General features: G+C 34.2%; 1 protein-coding gene across 8 annotated transcripts; it reads right to left on the minus strand.

The window, feature by feature from the left end:
• Positions 1-12,207: 12,207 nt before the first annotated feature.
• On the minus strand, positions 12,208-14,703 carry LOC132302418 (uncharacterized). 8 transcript variants are annotated; one of them, XM_059799268.1, is made up of 6 exons: positions 13,339-14,703; positions 13,166-13,240; positions 12,970-13,092; positions 12,752-12,888; positions 12,548-12,640; positions 12,208-12,471 (listed from the first exon to the last, which is right to left on the minus strand). In XM_059799268.1, the coding sequence occupies exons 3-6, from the start codon at positions 13,076-13,078 to the stop codon at positions 12,367-12,369; spliced, it is 444 nt and encodes a 147-aa protein (XP_059655251.1). In that variant the 5' UTR covers positions 13,079-13,092; positions 13,166-13,240; positions 13,339-14,703; the 3' UTR covers positions 12,208-12,366. The 8 variants fall into 8 exon arrangements, with proteins under 8 accessions (XP_059655251.1, XP_059655247.1, XP_059655250.1 ...); XM_059799264.1 differs by having other exon boundaries at positions 12,970-13,536; positions 14,570-14,703; XM_059799267.1 differs by lacking the exon at positions 13,166-13,240.
• Positions 14,704-15,552: the final 849 nt, after the last annotated feature.

Genomic DNA, 15,552 nt, shown 5'->3' on the forward strand with positions numbered 1-15,552 from the left:
CAAGAAAAAGGAAAGGAAGGCAAATGACTGGGTCGTTACAACCTACCCTCCTTAAAGGAATTTCGTCCCCGAAATTAGGAACATACCAGAGAGAACAGAATAATGACCGAACACAAGGTCAAATCAAAGGACAGCTTACAACGCACTGAAGGACAAATCCTGAAGTCTAAAGATCAACTGAAGGAACGCGAAACCAAGAACTGAGGCAACGCCTCATACGAATCAGCACGTTAACTCAACGTCAACTACCGAGAGAATCCTAAGACAATGAAACATTGAAACATGATAGAAAAAGAGAGTGACAAGGCAGTACGAACAGTGACCAGAACTCGCCCACACTTACTCGTCAACAAGGTAGCATGACAGTATAAGGCACTAGTTCGTAACATGCCCCAGAATGGAACTTTTCGATACCAATGACATCAATGTCGAAAATGATTATTACCAAAGGCACTACGGAAACCAGGCATCTGCGAGAGTTGGGGTAGCTAATCCCAAAACTCTGACAACAATGACACTGGCACCATTACGCTTAAGGCCTTAGATCTAGAAGCCACGAAGGAAAAGGAAATGAAACGGTGCCTCCCTGGCCCACGTCTCAGTCCACCAGACAAGAAAAAAAAGTGAATCGCAGTCCTCTACGCTCACATGAGCCTTACTCGCATCAATCGACAAAACAGACAAGAAAGTACTCGACATAGGTCCTCACAGAATGAATTTCTCCTATCCAAGGAAGAAACTCGTGAAACAAGAACGCATCCAAGGGATACGACAGATCCTAAGAAACAATGCAAAAACTTGACATAAAGTAAACAAGTAGCATGCAACATAGCATAACTATCTACTCACACAAGTAGTAAACAAGTTGCCACAAAAGCAAATAGGCATGTTATCAAATCAAACATGTTATCAAGAAGCACGCAGACATGTTATCACACCAGAACATGATAGTGACACAGAACATGTTATCAGGAAACATATATACACAAAAACATGCTCAACCAATGATAGATGTCTCAAAACACTTGAACATGTGAACATGTTATCATACAAGACATATTATCAAGATACAAATGACAAATCAAAGTAAAACAACATGAGCATGATATGCACCCAAAACCAGTCGTCCAAGGTATTCGAACCCGGATGCTCTGATACCACCTGTGACGACCCTGGTTTTTAGGCCAGCGTGTCCTGTGATGAACCGTAAGGATGATCCGATAACGGATCCGAATGCGGAAGCAAAAACAGAAAACAAGACTCTAAGAAGTCAAAGTGACCTTCCATGAGGTCGTCGAACGCAACAAGAACTGATGTGTAAGCAAAAGATAAAAAACATGACAAATAAGCCCCCAGGGGCAAAATAGTCATTTCTGAAAACTATAGATTCGGGTGCCACCGAGCACACCGCTGGAAGGACAATAAAAAACTAATCAAGATGGACTTAAGAATCATATAATTCGGAGTCCGGACGAAGGAGAAACGACATGACGAAGAAAAAAGAGTACTTAAGGCAAAAATGGTAAACTGGTAATTATCCAGAAAGAACCGGGTGCAACTGAGGACACTGTTGGAAAGACAGTGAAAAATTAGTCAAGTTCAAAAAAAAAAATCACTTGAATCGGAGTTTGGACGAAGGAGAAAAGCCCAAAAGAAGAGTTGACGTCGCGGCGGCCCGACGAGGGCCATGGCGCACATGGTGCCCATGAGCGAGCCCACCGGCGCCCAAAGACATGGCTGGTGGCAGCCCTTGGCTGCTGCTACATTTTTTTTATCTGCCCAGAACTGAGGCTTAAAATTGAGGTCAAGACGAGCTTTTCTGGAAAAACACAAAGAAGAAACCCCCCCTAAAATTGAGTTTTCTACCCGACATCGTGGACGGAATCGAAAAAAACTCACTGTGAAATCTCCAAAATGCCCCTAGATCAGAACTGAACAAGAGGGTTAAAGGTTGCTACAGTGACTGTCTGCAACTGAGAGCAAAAACGGGATAGAAGTTGAATTTTTTTGGAAAAACACAAAGAAGAAACCCCCCTCAAAATTGAATTTTCTACGTGACCCATTAGAGAATTAAAAAAAAATACAATGTAGAATGCCCGAAATGCCCCTCCATGAAATCTGGTCATGGAGGTCCAAAAAGCTGCTAAATTGAAAAACTGAGAGCTGAACTTCGTAAGTGATTTCCAATATCAAGACGACATTTTCTGGAAAAACACGGAAAAGAAAGCCCCCCGAAAATCATGTTTTCTATTCAACCATGTTAAAAGAAGAAAATAAAACCACCGTGAAAGGTTCATAATGCCCCTAGATCAGAATATGCAAAAAAAGTGCGAAATGAATTCACAAGAGGCTCAAAACACAAACGATAAGGTTTTGCCCGAAAACGACCATGTACGCAAACGTAACTTACCTATTTGGACGTGCTACAATGGTCCACAACTTAAAAATACCACCGATACAAAATCCGACCCCCCAACGAGCAAAAAGGCAAAAATAGAACTTGAAATGAAAACTCGGAATCCAAAAATACAAAATGGGGTCAAATGACCGTTTGGCCCTTGGCCACACTTCAAAAATGTTTTATAAGACCCTATGAAAGAATGAAAACGGAATTCCCACACACGATGTAACTATGGTGAACCAATGACTTGCGATTTTTCAAGGTTTTCATAGGATTTCAAGAAATCAAAAGATACATAGGATACAATATAATGGTCATTGGCCTCCGGCCTCATCTCATACATATCAAATACATTGAAAGGAGTGTACTTAAGTACACATTACATACATGGAATCAAATATACATATTTTGACATATAAGTCTACAAAATGACATTTCATGCTAACATTTGCATGAAATGGAAACTTGAAAGCTACACGACATCCAAGGAATGCTAAGCGTTACGAACCAAGTCTTCGTACCTGAAATATGCCCCAATATCGTAGAGGTGAGTAACATAAAGCTACTCGTAGGAGATGAGCATGCATCGACCTAGCATTTTATAAATTTATCACCTTAAGGTGAAACATGTTAAAGGGGCTCATGCCACCTAACGTCTATGTCCAAATGAGACTTCGGGAGCATCCTAAGCTACCTTAGAGTCTAAGTAACAAGAATCATGATATACATACGTGTATAAAACGAATCATGGTTGGGATAATCTAAGAACACGACAAGAAGAATGCTTAAGCATAGATTAACATGAATTGCATTTGCAATACAATTGAACTAGGTCTAGAGTAATCCATATAACATGACAAAAGCATATTTGAATACAAGTTAACAAGAATCACATTATCCATGCAATTCAACAACAAAAGAGCATGTTATACAATGCAACAAGGTTTAAGTTCTCAAAGCTATCAACTTAGAATCTAAAGCACAAAATAACAGTAGTGGTTCATGCCACCTAACGTCTATGTTATAAATGAATCAATAGGATCAATCCTAAGCTTTATTAGAACGTCAAAACACGATTTTCAATATCGATGCAGTTTAACCAACATTGGAACTTCCATTACAACGCATAAAGCACAATTTTGCAAAGTTAACATCCTGTAACTTAAAATGGAACGACAAATAAGAAACAACAAGATACAACATCATCTAGTTATCAACTTGAAAATGAAATGCGAAATCAAACAAAGTGGATACTCGGACGTCACGTCGAATCAGACCGACAACATAGTTACTTTAGGGTTAGTAGCCCATGGGTAACCTCCCTATGTGCGCACTAGACCATATAGAGGGACTATCCCCCGTACTAGAACCACGTCCTAGCCATAGTCAAACAACGACATCCCCAAGTTTCCAAAATCAACAAGTTGTGCAACAACGCATATATCAACAGGAATATGCAAGATAATCAACTATCTACTAAGCACAACCAAATTTGGAAACCTATACAATACATGCTCTAAATCCACAACTAATATGATATGATGAATGTCGAATCTTCAGTGTGCGATTCGTTACACGCTATGCATGAAAGATGTTAAACACGAAGTGTGCAAATCATTACACAAGGCAACAATATATTCAATAAGGAAAACATATTCTCATGAATACAAACATAGCAACTATGTTATCCAATGTTCAAAACATAATCAAATGAATATACAATAAGTCTAAGTCCACGATTTGAATATAGAAACCACTTCTAAAACACAACTAGATCATGGAGTAAATTGATAGAATTTAAATAGATAAACACAATTAAATTCTCTAGATTTCCGATTCAATTTCAATTAACCTCAATTTAATACATGTTAAGGTGCATGGCAAGGTCATCACCTATATTCATTCTAAAACTCAATTAGGTTGTTAGAACAACAAAGTAGAACCTTAATTAAATCATGCTAATTTAAATCCCAAGGTTCTAAAACAACTTCAAATAGTCCCAAATTAATATATACTAGTAAACAAGTCATGGCCAATACAAATATCAAGTTAAAACCTTAATTAAGCTAATGGGACCACAAAATAGATTTTAATTAATTCTTTTAATTAAAATCTCTAAATTTTCAAACTTAACCAAATGCTCTCAATTTAACATATCTTAGAGAATATGCCAAGGACTAATGTAATATCATATTACAAGCTTATTTCATGCAAGTTACACCTATGTAAATTAAACTTTCACTAAAGTTAAATATAAAATAAAGGTTGCAATTCTCATGCAATTAATCCCAATTTAATATATGTGAACAACCACACCAGAGCTTAATTTTCTAGTATGCCACAATTCAATTCCAAGTTGTATATCACCATGAGGATTAAATCTTAAACAAGGAAATTAATTAAATGAAAGGTTTCAAAACCTCACCGAATATTCTAAATCAAATATATGTGAAGTTATATGGCATGTAGATCAAGAATATCAAGTCGGAATTCAAATGGAATGAATAGTGCACTCGGGGCAAATTAATTAATCAAATTAATTAATAATTACTAATCTTCAAAACACCTCCAATTACTTTCAAATTCAACTATGTTGAAGAGCATGCTATGGCCTAATATAATATGCTAACACATATTAATTTCAAGCTAGTTAAGGCCATGTGAATTAATCTTTCACCTAAGATAAATATTAAATAAATCTTTAATACTTATTCAAATGTTCCAATTTTAATACACGACAATGAGCATATCAAGGGGCAATATAAAATCATACTACATGTTAAAACCAAGTCATGAGTAACCGGGAAAATTAGATCCCGTACAAGAAAAATAAATAATAAAATCTCTAGATTTTATATTTAGTAATGCAAACAAGTAGTATAAGCATCACAAGCATGCTATATAACAAGAATTTAAACCTTGAACATCTCCTACCTCAATTTGAGATGAAAATCTCAAAAGCCATCAAAATGGAACTGCTCCGAATCTGACGAAACTACTAGGTTTTGTTGGGGACAACGCCGTGAACATAACCCCCATCAAAGCCCCATCAAAATCGTAACTTGACCTCAAAACCAAACTCAAGAAATGGTCAAAACTGAATTCTAATAAGGGGGAAGGGTAGAGCACGGCGAAGGGAACAACAAACGTTTAGGCCGTAGACTTTCCATCAAGGAAAAATGAACCAAAAGAGGAGAGAGAAGATGGCAACACCCCTTGGGCTGCCATGGGAGCTCCAGGTCGTGCATGAAGAGGCGAGAAGATGAAAAATGAAATATCTCACCCCCCTTTTATAGAAATCTCAAAAGTGCCCTGAACGGGCCCTACCGGATCCGAAAAAGTAAAATTTGAGCAGACGCGCTCAAATGGCAAAACTTTGTGAATGAAAAAGATTCAAAATGATAAAATACGAACAACGGAAGAAACGGCATTGAAAACTGAGTCCCGAGCAGAAAATTATGCCCAAAACAAGTTTGGCGCAAACCGGGGCCAAAAACCCTGAAACTGGAAAACATCGACCAGGAGGAAATTCCAAGAGTACACAACTCGACGAAATGTGAAAATGAATCCTGTACGAGGATCCAGGCTTAAAACAAGATATTTTGCAATAACTTTCATTAATTGCATAATGGCCCCTCCAAAAAGTAAAAACTGCACTTATGGCCCAGAATGAAAATATCTTCCAAAAATATTTTCTTAAAAACCCCTGAAATAAAATATCTTCAAAAGATATTTACGAAAAATACCCCAAGAAAAGAAAAAAATTTCAAAGAACTTTGCATCTATGTCCCTATGGACACCGGGAGCAACCAGAGTACTTTATTGCAAAAGTAAAGATACGTATTTCGAAGAAACCACTCAAGATGAAGGCACGTGAAGTCAAAAACCAACTCCGAGCATGAGAAGTGAGGTTGTGCCAACAATGTGACAGATGGGGAAAAGACAGAATAGGGAAAAAGACGAAACAGGGAAAAGGACGAAAGGCGCATAATGTCCGAAAAGTGAAAATGCAGAAATGACTCGGTCCTCAAAGGAAGTTGTCAATCCACGGAAAAGAGTCTCAGGAATCAATTCCGAGCACTCGAGATGACACTAAGCGACACGAAACAGAGCTCAGAAAAGAAAATTAAACGAAAAAAATTCATTCGTAAAATTTCAAAAAAAAAGGAAAGGAAGGCAAATGACCGGGTCGTTACAGGAGGTTATCTTAGGGTCTCAAAGGTGTGTTATGCCTTGGGAGATCGTTGTTGCACTAGAGACTGTTATATATGCTTGTTGAGAAGCGAATATGGAACCTTGAAAAGTTAGATGATGTGAAGTATTTAATATATGGTACTTCCATAGTTGAAAAATCATAATAAATACATTAGAGATAGAATTTTAGAATTATCCCAAAGTTGTGGGGAGATATTATCCATAAATGAAATTTGTTACGAGTCACTCATCTTAAGAGAAATACTTATAAATGTAGGGGGTTCTAAGTCCTAAGAGTTTTAGGATAGAACAAAAAATCATTTATAGTATTATAACAATAGTGCATGTTGTTTCTTATGAGGAAAATATTATGGAACAACTAGAGTTCTTTTTCCAGCGAAAGAACTGAGTTATTTATTCTAGTTAAAGAGTAAAGTGTGCAAGTTTATAAATCCTTGAGTGGATTAGAGCTGGTACCAAGACAATGACATAAATGTGATGCATAAGTCATTGTATACCTTAAAAATTAATGATATACTAATTAGTATATTTGATATAAAAGATTTGACATCTGATAACATAGTATATTCTCAATAGAGTGAGATTGAGATAATACTAGTTATGATAACAAAAGCCTATTTAACTTTTGTAAATGTAAATCTCAAATATATATACTAGTCAAAGTATATCATTGGTTGAGATTGCAAGGCATCTTAATAACTGTGTTTAATTACACATTTTCAATCCAAGATAGGATCATTGAAAAGTAACAAATTGGGTAGTTGAGATACACCCTAAGTCCAATATTTCATAGATCGAGGTATCTAACTAAATTGGAGGTGTAACAGTGATGCAATCTGGATGTGGGATTTTAAAGATTTCAAATCCAAGAGTGGATATGTCTTTAATATTAAAGGTATAGTTATATGTTCTTAATATAACTCAAAGTTAGAAACTTTGAATAAATCAATTAGGAAAGTCAATAGACTTCACCTAGATGACATTTCAAAATAAGTCTACACCTGTGCCACTAAAGAAAATGATATTGCTAACAATAAGCAATTTTGGGCACAAAGTATACAGTTGCTCTCAACTGGAGAAATCTCTGTAGAGTGTAATATTTCTAAACACAACCTTGTGGCCACATATAAAATTGAGGGTTGTATTAGAGAACAATTGTACAGATTATCGAGGGGAATGTGGTTTAAAGCCGAAAGCTAACGAGTCACCTTAATGGAAACCCAACCTAGCTGACTGGAGATCCCAAGATCTAGGTTCAAAGGGATAACATAAATTCTGAGTGACTCACCAGAAGCACTGGGAAGATATATAAATCTTCTACCAATTTCTATGATCAGACAGTGCTACCTACAGCGATGATTAGGATAAGCTATGCTTTTAATGACTCTTATACCTTGAAAATTCAAGTGGGGTATGGTAGGATACTCTTAATAAGAAGTCACCTATATGAGTGTGAAGTGGGGCCGCTTCTATGAGAACTATAAAGGCTAAGTTTTATGAAGCATTGATTGAATACCAGGACTTGTTCAAGGCCAAAATGAACATAATAATGAGAACCAACTTTGTAAGGAAAGGTACTGTGTGTTTGTTATTGTCTTGGTTTACACAAATGGCTGAACAGTTTAAGACATCGCATTCACTAGTTAGCCAGTAAATCCGATAGCCAAAAGCTACCTATCCTGATGCAGTAACTTTCCAACTATACTTTCTCTAGTGTTTGCATGATCATCTTTTGTATTTAAGCAGCCAATTTTCATTCATGTGGGGGATTGTTGGAAACGGGGACATTAAAAACATAAACTTTGGATGAGATTTAGAATAGATTCCGCTAAGAATTTTTTGTGGACCTCTAGACAATCGCGTTTCTTTCCGCAAGGAGATGACCGTGGTATATTTACTTTCTCAAATCCGTTTTCGGGTGAATGAGAAATTAGCTCCAAAGTCTGGTGTTTTGATAAGCCAAAATGGGTATGCAAAATGTGGGAAGTGTTTGTCCCATATGGAAAAATGTTGAAATCAATTGAAATTTAAATAAGCCAGATTTGGGCTTAGACTTGGGTCTAATTGTAAAGTTCGATTATTCTTTTTACTAAATGGAATTTTGGATTGGGCCTTTATTTTTTGTCTGGGCTTATTTAAATGGGTGGTTGATTTTTGAATTTAAATTAAAAGTTAGTTTTTTTCCAAAGGGTTGCACCCAATCCAAAAAGGCACATTACTTAAAAATTACTTTTTAGTTTTTTCCAAAAGGTTACACCTACCAGAAAAGGCACCTTGTTGCCTATAAATACCCCCTTTGAATCATTTGCAAATTGTTCATTTTTTCATTTTCTTCTATCTCCCTCTCTAGACTTGAACCTAACACAAGTGAGTTCAAACCATAGGTTAAGTGGTTTGAACCACTTAGACCCTAATCCAATTTCATCGAGCCATATTAAGATTGGTCCGAACCATTTGGTTTGGATTGCACCCAATTCAGCATTTATATAGTATAAATGCATTTTTGAGTTAGAGAAAGTATTACACGAAGAAGGTTCGCCGTATCTACGCTTTTGTAGTGCTGCAACTGGTGGATGTAGACTGTTGTATCCTAGGAGATAGACGCCACTGAGTCCGTTAGCACCATAGAGGGGCGAATCTGTCTTAAGGACATAGTATTCAACATTAGCTTCGGTCTAGGTTCTTTATTTACTATTTATTACTTTATTTTGAATATTTAATTAAATATATAATTGTATATTTGATTAATCATTTCTTAGCATATTATTAATTATCTTATATCATATTAGTATAAGAGTTGTTATATCTTAAAAGTCACATGAAGCATATATATTTCTCTAACACACTCAACTGCAAAGTATGTTTATTTTAGTATTATAATAATAATTTTTTTATTTTCTAATAACTAAAAAGTAAAAAATTACAGTAAGTTCAAAAATTTCATAGTTATTTAATTTGGTAATAAATTATTGAACTTTGTGAGTTTGAAAACTCTTCCAAACACGGAATATCATTATCACTGTATCAGAATCAAATCAATCAAATCTTACAATTTTAGTACTAAACCTGTTTTCTTTGACTGGTAAATTTGACCATTTGACTGGTTGGTAGTTTTTGCTTATATATATATATATATATATATATATATATATATATATATATCAATATTTTTAGGGCAAATCATTTCAGCCTCCCCAATCACCTCCATCTTTATTCTTGTTCTCAACTCCCAACTTGCCCCTTCTCTCTCTCTATCTCTGCAACTGCAAACTACAAAATCCACAAGAATCAGAAGTTCAAAACCCATATATTTTCGTTTATCTATTTGAATCAAAAGTTCAAAACCTATATGAAAACCCATATCGGCATATCATTTTAGATTGTTCAAAAAATCAAAACCCATATCTTTTAGTTTCCATCGCCCGCTGTTCCAGTTCGGGTGCGTCGTTTGCAAGCTTCAGCCGCTGGCCTACTGTCTCTCAACTCTCAAGCTTACCCCCCTCTCTCTACAACTGCTAACTTGTATGTATGGGTTTTGTTTTAATTTTTTTTCTAAATCAACTAATCAAGCTCTGTAATTCTTGTTTTGCAAACTAAATCCTATTTGGTGAAAATTTTTATGATCTTTTTTATATAATATATATTTTTTACAATACAAAGTAACAAAATTTGCATTGCATTTTGAGGTAATCATCGTAATCTACACTTTATTTTAGCAAAACAAATTTTTTTTTTTTCGTCAATTAAATTGCAAATCTGGGCATGAAAAAAGAAAAAAAAAAAAAAGAACTTGAATTGGATTAGAAATCTGTAGAGATTGAATTTGAAATAATTTTTATCAACATGCCAAGCTTTTTGAAGATAGAAATCTTTTCAGAATTAAAAAAAAAAAAAAAAAAAAAAAAAAAAAAAAAAAAGAAACAAAACGAAAATCATAACAAGAATTTGACAAGCAGAAGTACTTAATGTAGGGTAAAGCTCTAAAGTAACTTCTTGAAAATTAAAATACTTACAAAAAGCATGCTTTTGAGTGAATTCCATGGTGTTGGAAGGGGTTTGCCATGAACTACCTCACACTCTGCTTCCACTAGTAGATTCTCAACTAGGATTAGTAAATTGGTCAAAAGAGGAGATGGGGTACTGAGTGGTGAATTGTTCAGAAATAAATTGGTATTTTTTTTTTATTATTAATTACCCAAATAGGATTTTCTATGCCTTAATCAGTCAATTGTCTAAAAAAACATTGTTAGTTAACTAAAATTGAATTAAACAACTGTTGATTTTGGTTGATATATATTGATTTAGCCCACCTCATTGAGAAATCCTGGATGTTTTGTTTTACATAGAAATACAATTTGTGTAATTCACTAAGGATATATTCAATCTTTCTGCCATATTTTTATTTTCAAATTTTGGTTTTTTAATTTTCTTTTGTTATTCGAATGCAGAATATCAGGATATTGATTTGTTAATTTTGAAGATTATTCCTGAACTGATGCATTGTACTTTATTATTGGATTAATTTAACGTAAGAGTTGAGTATAATATGTGCTAATCACACCTATCCGTAATCACATCTCTTTTTACGGATAGGTGTCCAACATTTTGATTAAAAGCATAGTTGGGTTGGATTGATACATAATACATATAATATGTAAATGGTGGTGTTTTAATTGTTATGAATGAGATTGTGAAACCTCTTCCTCACAACTTGAGTGTTTTCTTTTTTTTAGGGTTAACATTGGGCTTTAACATTTAGCAAGAACAAGGTTCAAGAAACATTCCTCCTCAGTCATCAGGTAACAAACTCTTACTTTTTCTAAATTTTTAATTGGCATTTTTAGCTATTGGTTACGTTTATTTATTGGGTAAATTACATTTACCTCCCTCCTAGTTAGCTAAAAGCTCAAACTACTCCGCTCAATTATTCAAAATATCATTTGCCTCCCTTAAAACAAACTTCCGTCAATTAATTGATGATGTCAGCAATCTAAAATTCCAAAAATCCCTTATTGTCCTCCAAATATATATGAAGACCATTTTGCCTAAACAATATGCTCCTGCCAAAATGGAGCACACATTTCCCTCCACTTCTCAGGTCCCATCTAACAGCTTCATTTTCCTCCGTTTTCTCTATATATATTAATGTATTATATTGTTTATTTTCTAATGATTTGAATTGCATTAGATATTTTTTACTAAATATATTGGCAATTTATATTGATTATTTGTCTTATTTAATTTGTTTATTTAATTAATTTGTTTACAAATAGCACCTTAGTTGAACTTGCCCCACTTGCAAAAATTAAGTTTGTCACATATGACAATTCAATGAAATTAGATCAACTTGTTATAAGTTAAAACAAAAACATAAAATAATAAAAATTCACAAGAGAAGTAAAACCAAACATATAATGAAAAGTCGTAATTAATAGTGAACATAATTTTCATTACATAACTTCATTAATAAAAGACCCAATAGGTTCTACATTTGTCATTACATAACTTCATTTCACCACAAAAAAAAAAAAAAAAAAAAAAAAAAAAACCAAGTCACTTGCATCCCCCCAAAAAAACACTGTACCACATCATTTACAATTTTTTGTACCACAACACAAAAAACCTAGGTTTAGGAGCTACACATCAGTATCTAGGTTTCATCTATAAAGTTTATAAACATAAAAGATTGTTGCAACTGGAATTGTCACATATTGGTTTGGCTTCAGGAGCTTGCACCATGACCAACATTGCTACCCATGATTAAATGTGTCCTTCCTCTGCCAACTATCCTTCCATGAAAAGTTCCTCCATTGATTCCCCTCCCTCTGTACTAGTAATTTGTTAACCCTTTCAACCTATGCATGCATGATAGAAATGGTGATTAGTTATTTTTTAATGCAAAAAGGAAAAAAAAAAAAAAAAAATAGATACATGTTGTTCGTTGACATTGTTAACTCCCCTTGTCGCAGAAGATGTTGATGGAACTGGTGTTGCCTGACCCAGACTTTCCATTCCTTTCCCTCTCTGTATATGATTAATTTAATTGAAGTACGTTGTAAGCTGAATATAATATATATATATATACATACAACTACTTTTAGAATTAAAAAATAAATAAAAAAACCAAGACTATACCAGTTGATGGTTGACATTCACCGTTGCAGGTGGTTGACTCATACTCCTAACTCCATTTCTGCAGAATATGCCATTGGTAGAACTGGTGTTGGCTAAGTCAGACTTCCCATCCTTCTCCCTCTCTGTATATGATTCATCTAATTAAAATATGTTATAAGTTGAAAAAATATATATACAACTATTTTAAAAACCAATAATAACAAACTCCAAAACTATACCAGCTGGGTTAACATTCATCCTTGCAGGTGGTTGACTCATATTGCTAACTCCCCTTCCTGCAAAATATGCTGTTGGTGGAACTGGTGTTGGCTGACTCAGATTTTCCATCCCTCTCTCTCTCTCTGTATATGATTCATTCAATTATAATATGTGAAAAAAAAAACAACCTGAAAAAAGAAAAAAAAATAACTAAACCTGCTGCCGGGTGACATTGACCCCAATATGTGGCTGACTCATATTACTGACTCCTATTCCCTTTTCTTTACCTTTCTTTATATGATTCATTCAACCAAATAAAATAGGTTATAAGCTAGAAGGAAAAAAAAAAAAAAACATGAACAAAGGGAAAAAAAGAAAGAAAACTATACCTGTTGCTGGTTCGCACTGACACCAATTTCCATTCCTTTCCCCCCTCTTTATATGATTAATTGAAACAAATAAAATAGGTTATAAGCTGAAATATCATCTTCATCTTCCTCATCTCTATCCATCTTCTACATCAACATGAGCAGAACTTGTTACAGGTTGAGAAGGCCCAACCCCTGGAGGGTAAACTCTTGCTGGACCTGACAATAACTCAGCTAAACCAAGATCAACTCCTACAGGCTCCTTAGTTTCAACACACACATTAATCCTATGCGTAAGCCAATTCAACATAAACATGTTCTCAACTTTTTGATCATTGTCAACTAAAATCCTTTCATTGTTGTTAGGTTAGTCATGATATATGTTAATGTATATCCCAATTTGTGCTAATACATTAGGTAATGCAAGCTCCATAATGTGATCCATGAACTCTAAGTAACTGTAGATCTATATTCCCTATCACATTGACATTTTCACCGTAATGGACAACTTAGTCATAAACAATGGGTGCATCCATCATTGTAAAATAGAAAATTAAGAAGGAAAAAATTATAAAGAATACAGAAACACTTAGACATTAACAGAGATTGCAAAACCTAAAAAATGGATATCTTGGCCAAATTGCATAATTTCAACATCACACAAGAAAGGAATTAGCCTAATTAATACAAAGAAACCCAAATTCCAGAAAGCCCTAACTTTTCAACCGTATTTGCAGATTGCCAATAACCAACTGAGTATAATATAATGCATAAACATATAGGTATGGAGCAATATTACCCTAATCAACACAAACACATACAAAATCTTACAAACCTTAAAGAACTTATTAACATAACCAACAACTTATTTTTCAGAAAACAAGTACAAACCAGAGATCAAGTAACATATTAATATCCTATTTTGCTACACTATTTTCAATAACACAAACAATGGGAAAAAACCTTAATTTCAACATCACAAGAAACTTCATTTGGAAAAAATGAACACTACCAGTTCGAAGATCACCAAAAAAAAAAAACCATAATTTCAAAGCATAACTATAACCATCATTTGAAAAAAAAAAAATGAATCAGAAAATAAAATCCAAAACCTAATTTCAAAACATTACCAAAATTCAATTTCATGACCTAAAACCCAAAAAAACCCAACGAGTTTGAAGATCCAAAACTCTAAACAAAACCCAAAACCCAAATTTCAAAACATTAACATAATCGAGTTCAAAGAACTTACTCAAACACGAATGGAAGCTCTCGATTTTCTTCGTTCTCCTTTGCTTGCGCACTACTCTCTTTCTTTGTCTTCGTCTCTGTCTCTCCTTCGTTCCTTAGAGAGTTCTGAGAATGAAAACGTGTTTAAATGGAGTGTGTTGGTGGTTTTTCAATTAGAACGTTTGTAGGTGTTTTGATATATGTATAAGGGCAAGATTGTCTTATTAAAATTTTACTATATTATATTAAAATAATAGGCTAAAATGTGAGGTCATTTTAGTAAAATCCCATAATCTATTAATTGAGCTTCACGGAAGTTTGTTTTAGGGTAGGAAAATGATATTTTAAATAACTAGAGGGGATGTGAATGTAATTTACCCTTATTTATTCATATTTTACATACTCATTTTTTGTTTTTGTTTTTGTTTTTGTTTCTACATACATATATATAATATTGTTATGATATGATGTTCGAACAATTTATTATTGGTAATTAAAGACTTGGAAGTTTAGTTTTCAATTTCAGAATATATGTTTTAAAAGTTTTTTAATGCTTTTAAAACTTTTCCTCTTTTGTCTTAATAATGTAGGTTTCTTTTCTGACTCTTTTCTGAAAGAAGAGAGTTGATAGGAATGGGTGGAGTGGGAAAAAGGAAAATAATGTATGTTTTTTCTTACCTAGCTAATGAATTATATAAATCCCGTTACTGCTGTAGCAGTGATGTTGGTTTTAAAGTGACCAATTATGATAGGAAGTCTTTTTTTAGTTTATCTTAATCAAATGTATATCTACGTGATTCTAGATCTCGATTGGTTATGCAGGAGATAGGCGTCATGGACAGTGTACTCTCGAAGTAAGAGAGAAACAAAGCAGGAAGGCTGATTACAATAGAAGCGTCAGGAGGTGCGAATATTGTGATCGGTAAGGTGGTGGTGGACATCAGAGAATGGACGGCAGCGGTGAATTTAACAAAGTGCAGGTGCACGAAGAGTAAACGAAGGTTA

This window comes from Cornus florida, unplaced genomic scaffold, assembly GCF_030987335.1.
Source record: "Cornus florida cultivar Cherokee Brave unplaced genomic scaffold, ASM3098733v1 CherokeeBrave_3.0.0_Hap2_Chr04, whole genome shotgun sequence".
NCBI lineage: Eukaryota > Viridiplantae > Streptophyta > Magnoliopsida > Cornales > Cornaceae > Cornus > Cornus florida.

Coding starts and splice junctions, on each gene's coding strand:
- LOC132302418 (XM_059799264.1), bottom strand. CDS start 13,078: ATGGAAAATCTGAGTCAGCCAACACCAGTTCCACCAACAGCATATTTT. Junction 12,889..12,969: donor GATGAATGTTAACCCAGCTG/GTATAGTTTTGG, acceptor TATTTTAATTAG/ATGAATCATATACAGAGAGG. Junction 12,641..12,751: donor TGAATGTCAACCATCAACTG/GTATAGTCTTGG, acceptor AATCATATACAG/AGAGGGAAAGGAATGGAAAG.